The sequence below is a fragment of the Macaca mulatta genome, chromosome 16, assembly GCF_049350105.2.
Source record: "Macaca mulatta isolate MMU2019108-1 chromosome 16, T2T-MMU8v2.0, whole genome shotgun sequence".
NCBI classification, from domain to species: Eukaryota; Metazoa; Chordata; class Mammalia; order Primates; family Cercopithecidae; genus Macaca; species Macaca mulatta.
Genome location: NC_133421.1, coordinates 4,041,330 through 4,059,519, shown reverse-complemented (window position 1 = coordinate 4,059,519; position 18,190 = coordinate 4,041,330). Strand labels below are relative to the sequence as shown.

General features: G+C 43.7%; 1 protein-coding gene across 4 annotated transcripts in view; it reads left to right on the top strand.

Annotated features, from left to right (window-relative positions):
• The first annotated feature begins 3,870 nt into the window (after positions 1-3,870).
• METTL16 (methyltransferase 16, RNA N6-adenosine) overlaps positions 3,871-18,190 on the top strand; it is a 91,133-nt gene continuing 76,813 nt past the window's right edge. For 2 of the 4 annotated variants that reach the window (XM_028835871.2, XM_028835870.2), the window contains exons 1-2: positions 3,871-4,000; positions 12,386-12,513. In XM_028835871.2, coding sequence (XP_028691704.1) covers positions 12,386-12,513 — 128 coding nt within the window. In that variant the 5' untranslated portion in view covers positions 3,871-4,000. Of the gene's footprint in view, positions 4,001-6,278; positions 6,417-12,385; positions 12,514-18,190 lie in introns of those variants that run through there. The other 2 variants (XM_077969804.1, XM_028835872.2) reach the window with 2 other exon arrangements.

Here is an 18,190-nt window from a genome sequence, read left to right as displayed (position 1 = left end):
CTGGCTAATTTTTTTGTATTTTTAGTAGAGATGGGGTTTTACCATGTTGGCCAGGCTGGTCTCAAACTCCTGAGCTCAAGTGATACACCTGCCTTGGCCTCCCAGAGTGCTGGGATTACAGGTCTGGGCCACTGAATCAGGCCGCGAATTAGTTTTTTAAAAAGTGGTATATCCAGCCGGGTGCAGTGGCCCACGACGGTAATCCCAACACTCTGGGAGGCCAAGGCAGGTGGATCACTTGAGCTCAGGAGTTTGAGACCAGCCTGGCCAACATGGTGAAACCCCATCTCTACTAAAAATACAAAAAAAATTAGCTCGGTGTAGTGGTGGGCACCTGCAATCCCAGCTACTCGGGAGGCTGAGGCAGAAGAATCGCTTTGACTCGGGAGGCGGAAGTTGCAGTGATCCGAGATCACGCCACTGCACTCCAGCCTGGGCGACAGAGTGACACTCCATCTCAAAAAAAAAAAACAAAAGAAGAAAAGTGGTATATCAATTCACTGGAATACTGTGCACCTATCACAAAGAATAATATAGAACTATATTGATGGAAGTGGAGGAATCTCCAAGAGTTATATTTGAGTATATATGTGTGTGTATGTGTATATATATATGTAATTACATATATATACTAATGTGTATTATTTGTATAAAAATTATTTGGTTATATATCCTTATGAGATATAGAGGTTTAGTGGTAAGGTTACCCAAATTTGATGGCGCTTGCCTGTGAGTGGTGAGATTTTAGATAATTTTTATCTTTCTGATACCTTTATGTGTTATTTAAGTTGTTTACAAATTTTCAATTATTAACATGTTTTATCTTTATGGAATACTTAAAAAAAAACTGACCAGATAAGTTACAAGGAGCAATATTATAATTATTAGGAACTTACTATATGCTAGACATTCTGTTTTATATGCATTGTCTGATTTTAATTCCCACAACCCTATGAGATTATTAACCTGTTTTGTAATATTGAGCAAACTAAGGCTTCAAGTGTTTAAGTAAATTGCCTATAATCACAGGGTTAGTAAATGGTGGGCAGGATTAAAGGCCAGGTTTCCCAGCTGCAGTGCTACTAGGGTCCCTCGGGCCTGACCTATAGGTAAACGGGGTTGCTCTTTGGAGCTAACAGAAAGTTACCAGTATCTTAAATAGAATCACTTCAACCCCACCAGTCCTATCTCTGAGGCCATCTTTTCTTTCACCTTTCCAGTAGCACACACTAAATAAAATGCTATAAGTAGTATCAAAGCCACTACCAACTAAAGATGGAAAACTTTCTGTACTAATATGTTACATTGATTGCCGAAATGAATCATGCCTTCTAATATTGGAAGGTATCCTGGCATAGTCCCCTCCCCTTGAATGGCCGGGGGCTGGCCCTTTTACTTGCTTTAACCAAGAGTATGGCCAAGGTGGTAGTTCTGCACCTAAGCTTTAAGAAGGCCTGGCAGCTTCCACTTTTGCCCTTTTGGGAGCCCTGAGCCAACATGTAAGAAGTATTCTGACCGGGCGCAGTGGCTCATGCCTGCAATCCCAGTACTTTGGGAGGCCGAGGTGGGTGAATCACCTCAGGTCAGGAGTTTGAGACCAGCCTGGCCAACATGATGAAACCCTGTCTCTACTAAAAATACAAAAAATTAGCTGGGCATGGTGGCGGGCGCCTGTAATCCCAGCTACTCAGGAGGCTGAGGCAGGAAAATCGCTTGAACCCAGGAGGTAGAGGTCGCATTGAGCCAAGATGGCACCATTGCACTCTAGCCTGGGCAATAAGAGTGAAACTCCATCTCCGGGGTGGGGGTGGGGAAAAAATCTTCCTACTCTGCTAGACAAATTATGTGGAAAGGCTATATGGGCAGGGAAATAACTTGGACTATAGGGAGAGAGACCCAGTTCTAGCAGAACCAGCCCCCACTTGATGCTATGACCACTGGCAAGACCAGCAGAATGGCTGGCCTAACCACAGCCCAGATTGCAGAACTGTGAGCAAATAAAATGGTTGTTGTTTTAAGTCTTACGTTTTGGGGCGGTTTGTTACACAATAGATTATGAAAACACCTCCTCAGCTTTCCTTGGGTGACTGCTGGTACACTCACTTGTGCATAAGGCTGAAGTCTCCATTCCTTAATCCTTACTATCTCCCAATTTTATCGCAATAGTTTGCCAGAAGCGTTCACATTAACGATGAGGACGTAGGCAGGCCTTTTTTTTTTTTTTTTAAATGGAAAGAGGTACTAGGTCCAGAGGCTGACTTTAGCCCTCACTTTGTTACTACTTGTATGCCTTTTGAAAGTCACTAACCTTTCTATCTCAGCCGCAAATTGGGGGAGATTTATATTCACTCCACTTACAAGAAGGTAAAATCGGCCGGGCGCGGTGGCTCAAGCCTGTAATCCCAGCACTTTGGGAGGCTGAGACGGGTGGATCACAAGGTCAGGAGATCGAGACCATCCTGGCTAACCCGGTGAATCCCCGTCTCTACTAAAAAATACAAAAAACTAGCCGGGCGAGGTGGCGGGCGCCTGTAGTCCCAGCTACTCGGGAGGCTGAGGCAGGAGAATGGCGTGAACCCGGGAGACGGAGCTTGCAGTGAGCTGAGATCCGGCCACTGCACTCCAGCCTGGGTGACAGAGCGAGACTCCGTCTCAAAAAAAAAAAAAAAAAAAAGGTAAAATCAGTAGAAATGAGTTTAAAAGAAATTGAAATGCATTAACAGAGCTTCCGGCTTAGGGCAGGCAGACTTGATGTCATCCAATTTTTTTATTTTTATTATTTATTATTTATTTATTTATTTTTTGAGACTGTGTCTTGCTCTGTCTGCCAGGCTGGAGTGCAGTGGTGGGAACTCGGCTCACTGCAGCCTCGACATCCCGGGCTCAAGTGATCCTCCCACTTCAGCCTCCCACCTCAGTCCCCCACGTAGCTGGACTTCTGGCGCACCACCACCACACCTGGCTAATTTTTGTATTTTTTTGTATTGACGGGTTTTTGCCATGATGCCCAGACTGGTCTTGAACTCCTGGGCTCAAGAGATCCGCCCACCTTGGCCTTCTAAACTGTTGGGATTACAGATGTGAGCCACGGCATCCGGCCTCTGAGTGTAAGATCTTGAACAAACCACTTAATAGCTCTGATCCAGCTGGGCACGTGGCTCACACCTGTAATCTCAGCACTTTGGGAGGCCGAGGCAGGCGGATCACCTGAGGTCAGGAGTTCGAGGCCAGCCTGGCCAATATGAAGAAACCCCATCTATACTAAAAATACAAAAATTAGCCGGGCGTGGTGGCGGGTTCCTATAATCCCAGCTACTTGGGAGGCTGAGGCAGGAGAATCGCTTGAACCCGGGAGGCGGAGGCTGCAGCGAGTCAAGATCGCGCCACTGCACTCCAGCCTGTGCAACAGAGCGAGACTCCATCAAAAAACAAACAAACAAACAAAAACCTCTGATCCTCAGTTCTTTAGCTGTAAATGAGGGTACTCTTCCCCACCCCAATGAATCTCTCATGATTCAGTGAGTGAGATATCGCCTGAGGACACACCTGTTGCACAAAAAGCGCTCACCGCACGCCATGACGCCCAAGTCTCATACCCTTATCTTCATAACCTGTCCAATCCCAGTGGGTGTGAGAGGTAAGTCTGCAGCACGGCCCGGAAAACTTGTTTCTTTTTCTTTTAAGTGCTTTCCCGCGAATTCGAGCGCAGGTCCTCCTCCTGCCATACTGCAAAGGACTCCGCTTGCCACCACGCCCCCGCCTTCTGTCAGGAGCAGCCAACTCCAGGTCTCGCGACGGTTTCTTCTTTCTTCAGGATCAGCCACAGGTCGCGCGAGAGGGATTTGTCCAATCAGGAGGCTAGATGGCTTCACAAGATGGCGGCGCGCTGGGAGCGTATCCTCTGCGTTTCTAGGAGTTTTGCTCTGCGGCTTCTTTAAGATTCTAGGGTTGTACAGGCCCACGCCAGACACGACGTCTGGCAGGAACCTCGGCCTCAGAGGTGGGTCACTTATATTTCTCACGCAGATCTACTATCATGGGTCACTTAACCTGTGGATCACCCGGGTTCCTCATTCTTGAGTTTTGGGCTAGTGAGGTGCCGACTTCGGGGTCTACGAGGGGGAGACCTGATGTGGCTGCGTGTGCGCACGCGGGGGTGTTTGAGAGTGGATGAGTGGGAGGAGTTGGCGAATAGAATAGAGACTAGGATCGAAGTAGGAAAGACTCCCCGGGGTTTAGGAGGTTTAGAGAAATCCAAAACTGAGGCGGCAAGACAAACTGAGCGGATGAGATGAGGGCGTGGAAAGAGTGGAAGAGATGGAGAAGTGGCAGTGGCAGGACTAGTGGGAAAAGTCGAATTTATGAGAGAAGGCGAAGAGAGAAGATGTAGGTTGGTGTTGAGGTGGGAAGGATCTGTGCAGAAAGAATATTAAGTTTTGAAATTGGAATTTAGGCTATTTTACAGGCCATGTATTAAGAGAATGGTAGTTGAAGAGGGTTAATGGTCAAGAGGAACCAAGGAAACAAGCATGGAGATGAGAAAGAAGAAAAAAAAGTGAAAGCCTCATTCTCAGGGTTCTACTATTAACTGTAGCTTTCTGGACTGACTCAAGTAACCAGGAAGAAAAGTTTCAGTCCTTGGAGTGAGCTTTTTTTGAAACTCAATGAGGGAGCTTTGTGTCAGTGGTCCGGACGTCGTGCTTTCAATCAACAAATACGTGAGTGCCTACTCTCTCAGGCACTATTTTAGGCGTTGGGATATGCAATGAACAAGACAGACAAAATATTTTCGCTCTTGAACCTTACTGACGGGAGATTTTTTTAAAGTAAAATATATGGAATGTCAGATGGGTAAATTCTGTGTCGAAAATTGAAGCTGGAGCCTGGGTGGCAAGGCCAGACTCCCTTTCTACAAAAAATGAAGTAAATTAACCAGGTACAGTGGCCTGTGCCTATAGTCCCAGGTACTTGGGAGGCTCAGGCGGGAGGATTGCTTGATCTCAGAAGTTGGAGGCTGCAGGGAGCTATGATTCCACTATTGCATTCTGAGCAACAGAATGAGACCCTGTCTCAACAAGAAGGAAAAAAAAAAAGTTGATGCCCAGTTAAACTCTGAAGAATAGAATATATTTAGCTAAGAACTCATTGCCCATATTGGGAGGTTAGTTAGAAAAGAGGTGGTTGTATTGACTCATTCTGTATCTGTTCTGACCAGAAAAGTTGAATAATGTAGGAAATGAATTGAATCTGCCGTATCTATAATTTAATTTGTTTCACATATATTCAGAGTATCGTGTTGTGTGTGCACTGTGTCAGCTATGTAGTCTGTAGAATTTTCCTTAATGTGTTACAGAGCCCTCACATGCCACTGCCTCTTTAGTCACTGTTAGGGTATGGTGACTATAGTCAGCAACAATGTGTATTTCAAAATAGGTAAAGAGAGGGCTTGAAATGTTACCAACACATAGATATAAAAAATACTTAAAGTGATGAATACTCCACATACCCTGACTGGATCATCACACATTCTATGCGTGTAACAAATACCCCATAAAGGTCACATGTCCCCCATAAATAGGGAAAATATTTTCTATCAGCTTAAAGAAATTACTCTTAGTTTTCTTTTTTGTTGCTTGCCAGAATCACAAGAAAGGACATTTTCTCTTTTTTCTTTTTCTTTTTTTTCTTTTTTGAGGCAGAGTCTCACTGTCACCAAGGCTCGAGTGCAGTATTATGATCTCGGCTCTCTGCAACCTCCACCTCCCGGGTTCAAGTGATTCTCCTGCCTCAGCCTCCTGAGTAGCTGGGATTAGAGGCATGCACCACCATGCCTAGCTAATTTTTTTTTTTTTTTTTTTTTTTTTTTTTTTTTTTTTTAAAGACGGAGTCTTGGTCTGTCGCCAGGCTGGAGTGCAGTGGTGTGATCTTGGCTCACTGCAACCTCCGCCTCCCAGATTCAAGTGATTCTCCTGCCTCAGCTTCCCGAGTTGCTGGTACTTCAGGCAGGTGCCACCACACCTAGCTAATTTTTGTGTTTTAGTAGAGACAGGGTTTCACTATGTTGACCAGGCTGGTCTCCACGTTGGCCAGGCTGGTCTCACAAACTCCTGAGGTGATCCTCCTGTCTTGGCCTCTGAAAGTGTTGGGATTATAGGCATGAGCCACCGTGCCCAGCCAACACTTTCATTTTTGATACTTTCTTTTTAATAAAGTCTATTATTTGTATTTGTTTATTTTGAGACAGGATCTCATTGTGTTGCCCAGGCTGGACTGGAACTGCTGGATTCAAGCCATCCTCAGCTTCCGTAGTAGCTAGGACCACAGGCACGCACCACCTTGCCCAGTTGATGTTTTCTTAAGGACTGGGGGCCATCCTCGTTTTATGCTCCTCTCTTTCCTGATGGTCAGTAAAAGATATGTCAATGCTAGGAAATTAAAACAGGTATATAGTCAGTTTTAGTCATAGTGTAAGGGGCAAAATGTAACGGTATGCTGAAAAACTTTCAAGTGACTACTAATCCCCTCAAATTCTGAATTGTTTACTTAACAAATATTTATTGTATAGAAGTTGCTGGGGGTATAGTGAAGATTAGGATGGATATGGTTGCAGATCTGTGTGTGACATATGCAAATTAATTACACACCCAGTAGTAAACTGAGGATCTCTGAGGGAGAAGCAGCACAGGGTGCTTTGAAAGCATGTAGATGGGCATCCGATTGGATTGTGGGGTCAGAGAAAGCCTGCCTGAGTAGAATGATGCTTAGGTTGTGATGCGAGGAGCTGGTGGGCCTTCAGAGGTGAAAGGCGATGGTGGCAGGGTGAGGAGAGTCTTGCAGGCAGTAAGAATAGGAGATGGTGAGACAATCCTCCTACCTCAGTCTCCTGAGTAACTAAAACAAAAACAAACACACATACGCACAAAAACAAAAACCAAAAACCACTGATCATAGATCACTACAACAAAGTTGGAAATATTGTGAGAATTACCGAAGTGTGACATAGAGACATAAAGTGAGCATGTGTTATTGGAAAAATGGTGCCAACAGACTTGCTAGATGTAAGATTGCCACAAACATTTGATCTGCTAAAAATACAATGTATATCCCATATACCCCCTAAATATATATACCTACCATGTACCCATAAACTAGTAAATCTTGACCGGGCACAGTGGCTCATGCCTATAATCCCAGCACTTTGGGAGGCCAAGGTGGGTGGATCACTTGAGGCCAGGAGTACAAGACCAGCCTGGCCAACATGGTGAAACAGACTACCATGCAGCAGAGAAAGTGGAAGAAGACCAGTGTGTCTCGAAGGGGAAAGTGGCTGGGAGCGTATCCTCTGCGTTTCTAGGAGTTTCGCTCTGCGGCTTCTTTAAGATTCTAGGGGAAAGTGGCAACAAATGAAGTTGGAGGGACAGATAAGGCCTGGATTATGCCTCCCTTGTTAATGATTTCAGACTTTATTAGCCTAAGAGCTTTGGGACGCCACTGAAGGGATTTAATAAGGAAATGTTCACATTTGCATGGGGGGAGTGGCTTGTCTGCTGAATGAAAAATGGCTGGTAGAGGGCAAGACTGGTTATGAAGAGATCAGTTTGAGACTCTTAGAGCAACCCAAGAAAGACATGATAATGATCTGGGCCAGAGAGGTGGTGTTGTGAAGGGTGAAGAACGGGATAAGGTCAATAAATAATTGGGAGATAGGGAGTATTCAGGACATGGTGTGTTGTGAATGGGAGAGGCAGCATGGAGAAGGTGTTGAAGATTTTTGATGTGTGTATCACAAGAAAGATAGCAGTGCATTCGGTGAGGCAGGGAAGATGAGGAGGACCAGTTTGGGGTGGGTAGAAGTGATTTAATTTTGCGCATATTGTACATGTATTTTTGAGCCCTTCAAGTGAGAAATATGGTAGGCAGTTGGATATGTGATTTGGAAAAGTCTGGATTGAAGACAACGCTTCTTTTTTGAAATTGGTTTAATTTCCAGTGTAGGAAGCTGTCAAAAAGCCATCTGAAATAGCATTGACAGATTTATGACTATGTAACAAAGATTGCAAAGGAAAAATATTTATTGCTAGGAGATGTTATAATAGAGGATTTGTCTTAACTGGGGAGATTAGGGAAGGAAAGATCTTTTCTTTTCTTTTTTTTTTTTTTGAGACAGAGTCTCGCTCTGTCGCCCAGGCTGGAGTGCAGTGGCGTGATCTTGGCTCACTGCAAGCTCCGCCTCCCGGGTTCACGCCATTCTCCTGCCTCAGCCTCCCGAGTAGCTGGGACTACAGGCGCCCGCCACCTCGCCCGGCTAGTTTTTTTGTATTTTTTAGTAGAGACGGGGTTTCACTGTGTCAGCCAGGATGGTCTCGATCTCCTGACCTCGTGATCCGCCCGTCTCGGCCTCCCAAAGTGCTGGGATTACAGGCTTGAGCCACCGCGCCCAGCCGGAAAGATCTTTTCAGAAGAAATGCTTGAACTGTGAGCCCAAGGATGACTAAGAATTCGCCAACTGAAGAGAGGGAGAGAAGAACATTACAGATAAAAAGAATAGCCTGCTTAGGAGGCTGAGGCAGGAGAATCACTTGAACCCGTGAGGCAGAGGCGGCAGTGAGCCAAGACCGCGCCACTGCACTCCACCCTGGCAACGGAGCGAGACTCCATCTCAAAAAAAAAAAAACAAAAAAAAAACCCAAAAAGAATAGCCTGCATAAAGGCCGTGTGGTCAGGGTGGAAGGACACAAAGAGCAAGGGCTTGTGACTTAAACTGAGTGGTGAAAAGATAGGCAAGGCCAGGTCGTGTAGGGCCTTGTATGTAGGCTGAAGTGATGTTTTTTATTTTATCTTAAGAGTAAGGTTTTGAGCAGGTGGACATAGGGGAAGGACATACTGAGATTTGTGTTTAGAAATGATCACTGCGCGGTGGAAGGAGGGATAGTGAGAACAAGAGTGGATATGGGGAGACCAATTAAGAGGCTACTGTAAACCAGGTGCAGTGGGGCACACCTGTAGTCTCAGCCATTTGGGAGGCTGAGGTGGGAGGATTGCTTGAGCCCAGGAGTTCAAGTCTGGCCTGGGCAATGTAGTCTCCAAAATAAAATAAAGATAAATAAATAAAAAGGCTGTTCTGGCCGGTGTGGTGGTTTACAACTATAATCCTAGCACTTTGGGAGGCTGAGGCGGCAGGATTGCTTGAGGCCAGGAGTTCAAGACCAACCTGGCCAATATGATGAAACCATGTATCAAAAAAAAAAAAAAAAAAAAGGCCTCTGGGCTTAACATTGTTGGGGACAGGGAAAAATAGATTAATTTAAGAGGTATGTAGCAGGTAAAACCTACAGGAGTGGTGATTTCTTGGATATGAGAAACTATCAGGTGACTCCTAGATTTTTGGCTTACATAATACTGTTTAGAAGAATGATCATTATTTAAAAAATAGAAAATAAAGATATTAAGAAAATAAAAGTCACTTCCACCCAGAGAGCTATACATATATAATAGTTAACTATTTTTAAAATTACCAACTACCTGGAGATTTACTAAGCCATTATAATAGTTTCTCTTTCTGTTTTTATTTCTTGCTATATGTACATTTGCTTTTATTTCTTGTTGTAATCTGGAAGAAGACAAAATTATATTTGTTTTCATTTGGTTTTAGCTACCTAGGAATGACAAGATTAAAACTTTAAGTTGGAATCAAAGATATTTTTTCAAACTTTGGTGACATTGTGGTGCGTTACCAAATATTCAGTCCTTGTAAGGACACTGTAAAAGCTAACCTCCAGGCTGGGTGTGGTGGCTTATGTCTGTAGCTGTAGCACTTTGGGAGGCTGAGGCAGGAGGATCATTTGAACTCAGGAGTTGGAGACCAATCTGGGCAACAAAGGGAGACCCGATCTCTACAAATAATAAAATTAAAAATAAATTAGCCAGGCATGGTGGCATGTACCTACAGTGCCAGCTCCTCAGGAGGCTGAGATAGGAGGACTCTGAGCACCGGAGGGCGAGGCTGCAGTGAGGTGTGATTGTGCCACTGCACTCCATCCTGGGCAACAGAGTGAGAGCCTGTCTCAAAACAAGCAAAACAAAACAAAACTAACCTCTAACTTATATCCTTGGCTATGGATCATATAGACAGACTGTGTTCTGTCACTTTGATGCTTTTCTTTTTTTTTTGAGACCGAGTCTCCCTCTGTCGCCCAGGCTGGAGTGCAGTGGCGCGATCTCGGCTCATTGCAACCTCCGCCTTCCGGGTTCACGCCATTCTCCTGCCTCAGCCTTCTGAGTAGCTGGGAGTACAGGTGTCCACTACCACGGCCGGCTAATTTTTTGTATTTTTAGTAGAGATGGGGTTTCACTGTGTTAGCCAGAATGGTCTCGATCTCCTGACTTCGTGATTCGCCTTCCTCAGCCTCCCAAAGTGCTGGGATTACAGGTGTGGGCCACCGTGCCCGGCCTGATGCTCTTAAAGGAATAATTTTCAGCTTTCTTCCCTTGATTAAAAAAAAAAAAAATTCACTCTTACGTTGTCTACATTTTTAAAATTATGGAAAAATAAACATAAATATACCATTTTGGCCATTTTTAAGTGTACCATTCAGTGACATTAAATGTATTAATTCTCTTGTGCAACCATCACCTCTATCTCCAGAACTTTGTCATCATTCCAAAGTGAAACTCTGTACCTATTAAACAGTAACTCATTCTTCCCTCTCCCAGCCCCTCATCACCTCTATTCCACTCTCCGTCTGTGTGATAAGTTTACCTCTTCTGGGTGCCTCATATAAGTGGAAGCATACAATATTTGTCCTTTTGTGTGTGGTTTATTTCCCTTAGCATCATGTTTTCGAGGTTCTTCCATGTTGTAGCGTGTATCAGAATTTCATTCCTTCTTAGGGCTGTGTGATATTTATTGTATGGCTATACCGTATTTTGTTGATCCATATTGATTGTATGGATATTCCATATTTTGTTGATCCATATTTAGTGTTTGGATAATACCGTATTTTGTTGATCCATATTTAGTGTTTGGATATACCGCATTTTGTTGATCCATATTTAGTGTTTGGATATACCGCATTTTGTTGATCCATATTTAGTGTTTGGATATACCGTATTTTGTTGATCCATATTTGGTGTTTGGATATACCGTATTTTGTTGATCCATATTTAGTGTTTGGCTATACCGCATTTTGTTGATCCATATTTAGTGTTTGGATATACCGTATTTTGTTGATCCATATTTAGTGTTTGGATATACCGTATTTTGTTGATCCATATTTAGTGTTTGGATAATACCGTATTTTGTTGATCCATATTTAGTGTTTGGATATACCGTATTTTGTTGATCCATATTTAGTGTTTGGATATACCGTATTTTGTTGATCCATATTTAGTGTTTGGATATACCGTATTTTGTTGATCCATATTTAGTGTTTGGCTATACCGCATTTTGTTGATCCATATTTAGTGTTTGGATATACCGTATTTTGTTGATCCACATTTTGTTGATCCACATTCATCTGCTGATGGACACTCGGGTTGTTTCCGACCTTTTCACTCTTGGGAATGATACTACTGTGAACACTGCTGTACAAATATCTGTTTTATTTCCTCCTTTCAGTTCTTTTGGGAATATACCTAGGAGTGGAATTGCTGAATCAGATAGTAATTCTATGTTTAGCTTTTTAAAGAACCGCCAAGCGTTTTTCGACAGCAGCTGTGCCACTTCACATTCCCACCAGCAATGCACGAGAGCTCCAATTTCTTCACATCCTTGCAGAACACTTGTTGTTTCTGTTTTTTTAATTTTTAATTTTTGGTTTTTTGTTGACGGTAGCCATTCTAGTGGGTATGAAGTGGTATCTCACGTGGTTTTGATTTGTATTTCTCTAATGACTAATGATGTTGAGCATCTCTTCATGTGCTTATTTGTTGTATATATTTTTTAAATGTAGTTTCTACTTTCTCACTTGATCGGCAAAGACATGTTGGCTATAACTATTAACTTGGCATCCACAGCTTTCCCCACTGATTTTTTTTTTTTTTTTTTGAGACGGAGTTTCACTCTTGTTGCCCAGACTAGAGCGCAGTGGCACAATCTCGGCTCACTGCACCCTCCGCCTCCTGGGTTCAAGCAGTTCTCCTGCCTCAGCCTCCCGAGTAGCTGGGATTACAGGCTCCTGCTACCACGCTTGGCTACTTTTTGTATTTTTAGTAGAGGTGGGATTTCATCATGTTGGCCAGGCTGGTCTCGAACTCCTGAATCAGGTGATCCACTTGCCTTGGCCTCCGAAAGTACTGGGATTAGAGGCGTGAGTCACCGCGCCTGGCCCCCATTAATGGTTTTTAATAAATATGCTGATTTTCTCTCTCTCTTTCTCTCCTTAAGATGGCTCTGAGTAAATCAATGCATGCAAGAAATAGATACAAGGACAAACCTCCTGACTTTGCATATCTGGCATCCAAATATCCAGATTTTAAGCAGCATGTTCAGATAAATCTGAATGGAAGAGTGAGGTAGGTAACGGATGAAAACTTACCGTATTATTCTTGTGTGATTCAAATGGATACGACATAACAGAAAGCCCACCTGAATGTTAATCTGAGACATTCGATTAAACTTCCCATGCGACCTAGGACAAATCGCTTAACCTCTCTTGGTCTCAGCTTTTTAATGTATCACATTAGAGGAATTGACCAAATGCATTTCAGTTTCCTTCTGGAAAAATTCTCGTGCTGTCCGAATTATTGCTTACCCTACAGAAATCCCAGAGTGACTGCAGAGACTTAGGGTTGTGCTCTTCATGATCTAAAACATAGTGACTGGTAGGGATCTAGAGACTTTTTTTTTTTTTTTTTTTTTTTTGAGACGGAGTCTCGCTCTGTCGCCCAGGCTGGAGTGCAGTGGCCGGATCTCGGCTCACTGCAAGCTCCGCCTCCCGGGTTCACGCCATTCTCCTGCCTCAGCCTCCCGAGTAGCTGGGACTACAGGCGCCTGCCACCTCGCCCGGCTAAGTTTTTGTATTTTTAGTAGAGACGGGGTTTCACTGTGTTAGCCAGGATGGTCTCGATCTCCTGACCTCGTGATCCGCCCGTCTCGGCCTCCCAAAGTGCTGGGATTACAGGCTTGAGCCACCGCGCCCGGCCTTTTTTTTTTTTTTTTTTTGAGACAAAATCTCGCTCTGTTGCCCAGGCTGGAGTGCAGTGGCATGATCTCGGCTCACTGCAACCTCTGCCTCCCGGGTTCAAGCGATTCTCCTGCCTCAGCCTCTCGAGTATCTGGGACTACAGGCGCCCGCCACCACGCCCAGCTAATTTTTTGTATTTTAGTAGAGACAGGGTTTCACCATGTTGGCCAGGATGGTCTCGATCTCCTGACCTCGTGATTTGCCTGCCTCAGCCTCCCAAAGTGCTAGGATTATAGGCGTGAGCCACCACGCCCAGCCTTTTTTCTCTTTTTTTTCGAGAGGGTCCCTGTCGCCCAGGCTGGAGTGCAGTGGTAGGATTATAGCTCGTTGTAGTCTCAAATTCCTGGGCTCAAGCAATCCTCCTACCTCAGTCTCCTGAGTAACTAAAACAAAAACAAACACACATACGCACAAAAACAAAAAACAAAAACCACTGATCATAGATCACTACAACAAAGTTGGAAATATTGTGAGAATTACCGAAATGTGACATAGAGACATAAAGTGAGCATGTGTTATTGGAAAAATGGTGCCAACAGACTTGCTAGATGTAAGATTGCCACAAACATTTGATCTGCTAAAAATACAATGTATATCCCATATACCCCCTAAATATATATACTTACCATGTACCCATAAAAACTAGTAAATCTTGACTGGGCACAGTGGCTCATGCCTATAATCCCAGCACTTTGGGAGGCCAAGGTGGGTGGATCACTTGAGGCCAGGAGTACAAGACCAGCCTGGCCAACATGGTGAAACCCCATCTCTACTAAAAATACAAAAATTAACCTCCCAGCAACTCGGGAGGCTGAGGCACGAGAATCGCTTGAACCCAGGAGATAGAGGTTACAGTGAGCCAAGATTGCACCACTGCACTCCAGCCTGGGTGACAGAGTGAGATTCTGTCTCAAAAACAAAAAGAAAAGAAATTAAAAGTAATAAATCTTTTTTTTTTTTTTTTTTGAGACGGTGTCTCGCTCTGTCCTCCAGGCTGGAGTGCCGTGGTGCAATCTTGGCTCACTGCAAGCTCTGCCTTCTGGGTTCACGCCATTTTCCTGCCTCAGCCTCCCAAGTAGCTAGGACTACAGGCGCCCGCCACCACACCTGGCTAATTTTTTGTATTTTTAGTAGAGACGGGGTTTCACGGTGTTAGCCCAGGATGGTCTCGATCTCCTGACCTTGTGATCTGCCCACCTCGGCCTCCCAAAGTGCTGGGATTACAGGCGTGAGCCACCGTGCCCGGCCAAAAGTAATAAATCTTTAAAAAGTTTTTTAAAAAGACTCTTGTTACAGGGAAAAAGAAATGTGTCTGTGAGGGAATGGGAAGAAGATATGGCAGTCTTGAGGAGGACTTCCTTGTTTTTCTTTTAGAGATGAGAGCAGTGTGAGCCTATGTATAGTTGGCAACCTCAGACGTTTTGCAGGGACCTGTGGTAGTCGTAGGAGAGAGGAGATGCGCTCTTGGTGTAAATGACCTGGCGGCTCCCAGAAATCTTCCCCCTTCCTGCCTGCTTAAGTAGGAGTTGTTGATGGTTGTTTGCACTGGTAGAATGTTCTTCCTTTTTACAATCTTTTTTTTTTTTTTTTTTTTTTTGAGACAGAGTCTCACACTGTCACCTAGACTGGAGTGCAGTGGCCCGATCTTGGCTCACTGCAACCTCCACCTCCCGAGTTCAAGTGATTCATGTGTCTCAGCCTCCTGAGTAGCTGGAATTACAGGCATGCGCCACCACAGCTGTCTAATTTTTGTATTTTTAGTAGAGATGGGGTTTTACCATGTTGGCCAGGCTGATGTCTAACTCCTGACCTCAAGTGATCCGCCCACTTTGGCCTCCCAAAGTGCTGGGATCACGAGCATGAGCCACCACGCCCAGCCTACAATGGCTTTGTATTTAATTTTGTGAGTTGTATTAAAGAAGAATCACCGGGCCGGGTGCGGTGGCTCTTGCCTGTAATCCCAGCACTTTGGGAGGCCGAGGCGGGCAGATCACGAGGTCAGGAGATCGAGACTATCCTGGCTAACACAGTGAAACCCCGTCTCTACTAATAATACAAAAAAATTAGCTGGGCGTGGTGGCAGGCGCCTGTAGTCCCAGCTACTCAGGAGGCTGAGACAGGAGACTGGTGTGAACCCGGGAGGCGGATGTTGCAGCTGAGATCATATAAAAAAAAAAAAGAAGAATCACCAAAATTATAAACTCAACTAATATGGAAAAGAAATGTCAGACAAAACATTAGACCTTCGATGGGTTAGTGTCACTTATTTGCTTAACTCCTAAGTGCTCTCTTAAGGGAATCAGGGGTGTTTTGGAAAGGGGACATTTCTAAGATAGTCTTGTTAAGTATCAGTCTTGAGGGTGCCATTTCTAGCTGTGAAATTTTTTTTTTTTTTTTTTTTTGTGACAGAGTCTTGCTCTGTCCCCCAGGCTGGAGTGCAGTGGCGTGATCTTGGCTCACTGCAACCTCCGCCTCCTGAGGTTCAAGCAATTCTCCTGCCTCAGCCTCCTGAGTAGCTGGGGTTACAGCTGCCCACCACCACACCTGGCTAATTTTTTTTATTTTTGTTTTTAGTAGAGACGGGGTTTCACCATGTTGGCCAGGCTGGTCTCGAACCCCTGACCTCTTGATCCACCCGCCTCGGCCTCCCAAAGTGCTGGGATTACAGGCGTGAGCCACTGTGCCCGGCCTTAGCTGTGAGATTTTATGTAATTTTCTTAGCTTTACTGAGACTGAGTCTCCTCACCTGAAAAGGAGAGATGAGAGGACATCCTCGGACGGTTGTCATGAAGGTTAGCAGTAATGCACGTAGAATGACTAGCATTCTGTAGACACTGGTTCATGGTAGGTGCTCGTATTGTTGTTAAGCCTGGTATAATTAAGGTGGCAAGATGGCTAGTGTGATACCTTGTTTTTCTTCCCTGCACGTGCCACTGCTTTGTTATAATCATATCTGACCATTACAATGAGATTTTAGTTTGTTTTTTCAGAATAATCAGTTCCATAGGAACAGCCTGCAATTTAGTTCAGCGCTGTCAGTTGAGCTTGAATAGAATGTGACACTTAACTGATTTGTTTTTATTTATTTATTATTTATTTATTTTTGAGATGGAGTCTCACTCTGTCGCCCAGGCTGGAGTGCAGTGGTGCGATCTTGGCTCACTGCAAGCTCCGCCTCCTGGGTTCACGCCATTCTTCTGCCTCAGCTTCCCGAGAAGCTGAGATTATAGGCGCCCGCCACCATGCCGGCTAATTTTTTGTATTTTTAGTAGAGACGGGGTTTCACCATGTTAGCCAGGATGGTCTTGATCTCCTGACCTCATGATCCCCCCGCCTCGGCCTCCCAAAGTTTTGGGATTACAGGCGTGAGCCACTGCGCCCGGCCCTATTTGTTTTTGTTTTTATTTTTATTTATTTGTTTATTTTAACTGATTTGTTTTTAAACCAAAGACCCAGCATTGAAGGGCTTTATCATGCTGGGTAGACTGTACCGTTTTTAGCACCTCAGTGACCATCTAAAGACTAGAAACCAACTTTGGAGTAACACTGGGAGGCTTTTGGCTTTTGTTGTTGTTATATCAGGTTCAGCTTCTATAGGATTAGAATGATTGTTATTTTAGCCATGGATTACAGAAATGTGTCTGTTCAAAATCCGTCTATAATGGTGATACTGTATTCATCAGTGGCAGAGCGGGAGTCATTCTGGGGAAATCGGCCATGAGCCTGTTGACAATGGGCTATTTTGGGGAGCTGGATGTGTTAAACAAACAACAAAGACTGAAAATGAATAAACTGCTGATTTTCACGTGAGAGCTAATTTTAGTTCCTGGGCCTCCCTGTAATCTCGGAAATGAGAATGAAAAAAGATCTTGCCTGTGTTCAGGATTTTTGAATGTCCCAGGGTGCTAACAAGACCTAGATACTTAACTAGTGAAGTCGAGTGACTTGACTTTGCCCTACAAAAGTATTTCTAACACTCAGACTAGTGTCTGGATCTTTTCAGAAACAAAAAATAAACAACAAAGTCTAAGAATCAGGTCTTCATTGGTGTTCACTTTATTTCCTCCCATTAAACCAGCCTCAGCTTAATGTCTTGTACTTTTTTAGGATATGGTTCCTTGTGATTAGATTGTGTGCTGTAGTTCATCATTTTGTAAGTTGAATATATATAAATATATTTATGAATATATATATATATTTGAATAACAAGAATTGTTTATGTAAGCAACAGCTTTCTTCGAAGGCCCTTGGAAAACATTAATTATATTGTTCCCTTGCCCAAAATGTCTCTTGAAGCTGTATGATGAGTGCTACAGCTGCAGCACTATCTTTTGGTGATTGCTGTCACCGTGTTATGGAAAGCAAGTGTTCTAGAACCAAAGACCCGTTTTCCATTTTTCAGAAAAGGAATTCTTTTTTACTATACAGATATTATAGACTCCTTAATGAGAAATTACAGAGATCTATTTTTCCTAACTACATTTATAATGGTGATGTCACATACGTACAAAAAGTCACAGTTCTTTTACCCTAAAAGATGAAATGAGTCCGTAATCTCATCTTTCTAAGCCCTTGTCTTTATTCATACGTAGTAATTTTTGTGGTTGTCATTTTAGTTACATACAGTCATGCGTCTTCTCCCCCATTTGACATTATCCTGTAAGCATTTTGCATAAAGTTACAAAAGCTGTAATACATCCACCCAAGCGAGTACAGTGTAGTCATTAAAAAGAATAAGACCGGGCTGATCCACATATACTTGTATGAAGAGAGTTTACATATTTAGTAAAAAAAAAAAAAAGTGGAATTATGTAATTAAATGTGTTTAGATAGTATAGAAAAGTGAGGTGAGTGGAAGTCTCCACTTGACTCATCTGCCCACCTACATGCATATCCAGAGTCCCTGCTTAGCCTTCCAGACTTTTCCTCTGCATCTATTTATACAGGGTCTTTTTATTTTGTTTTTACAAGAATGCAGTCGGAATGTACATACATACTTCTGCTCA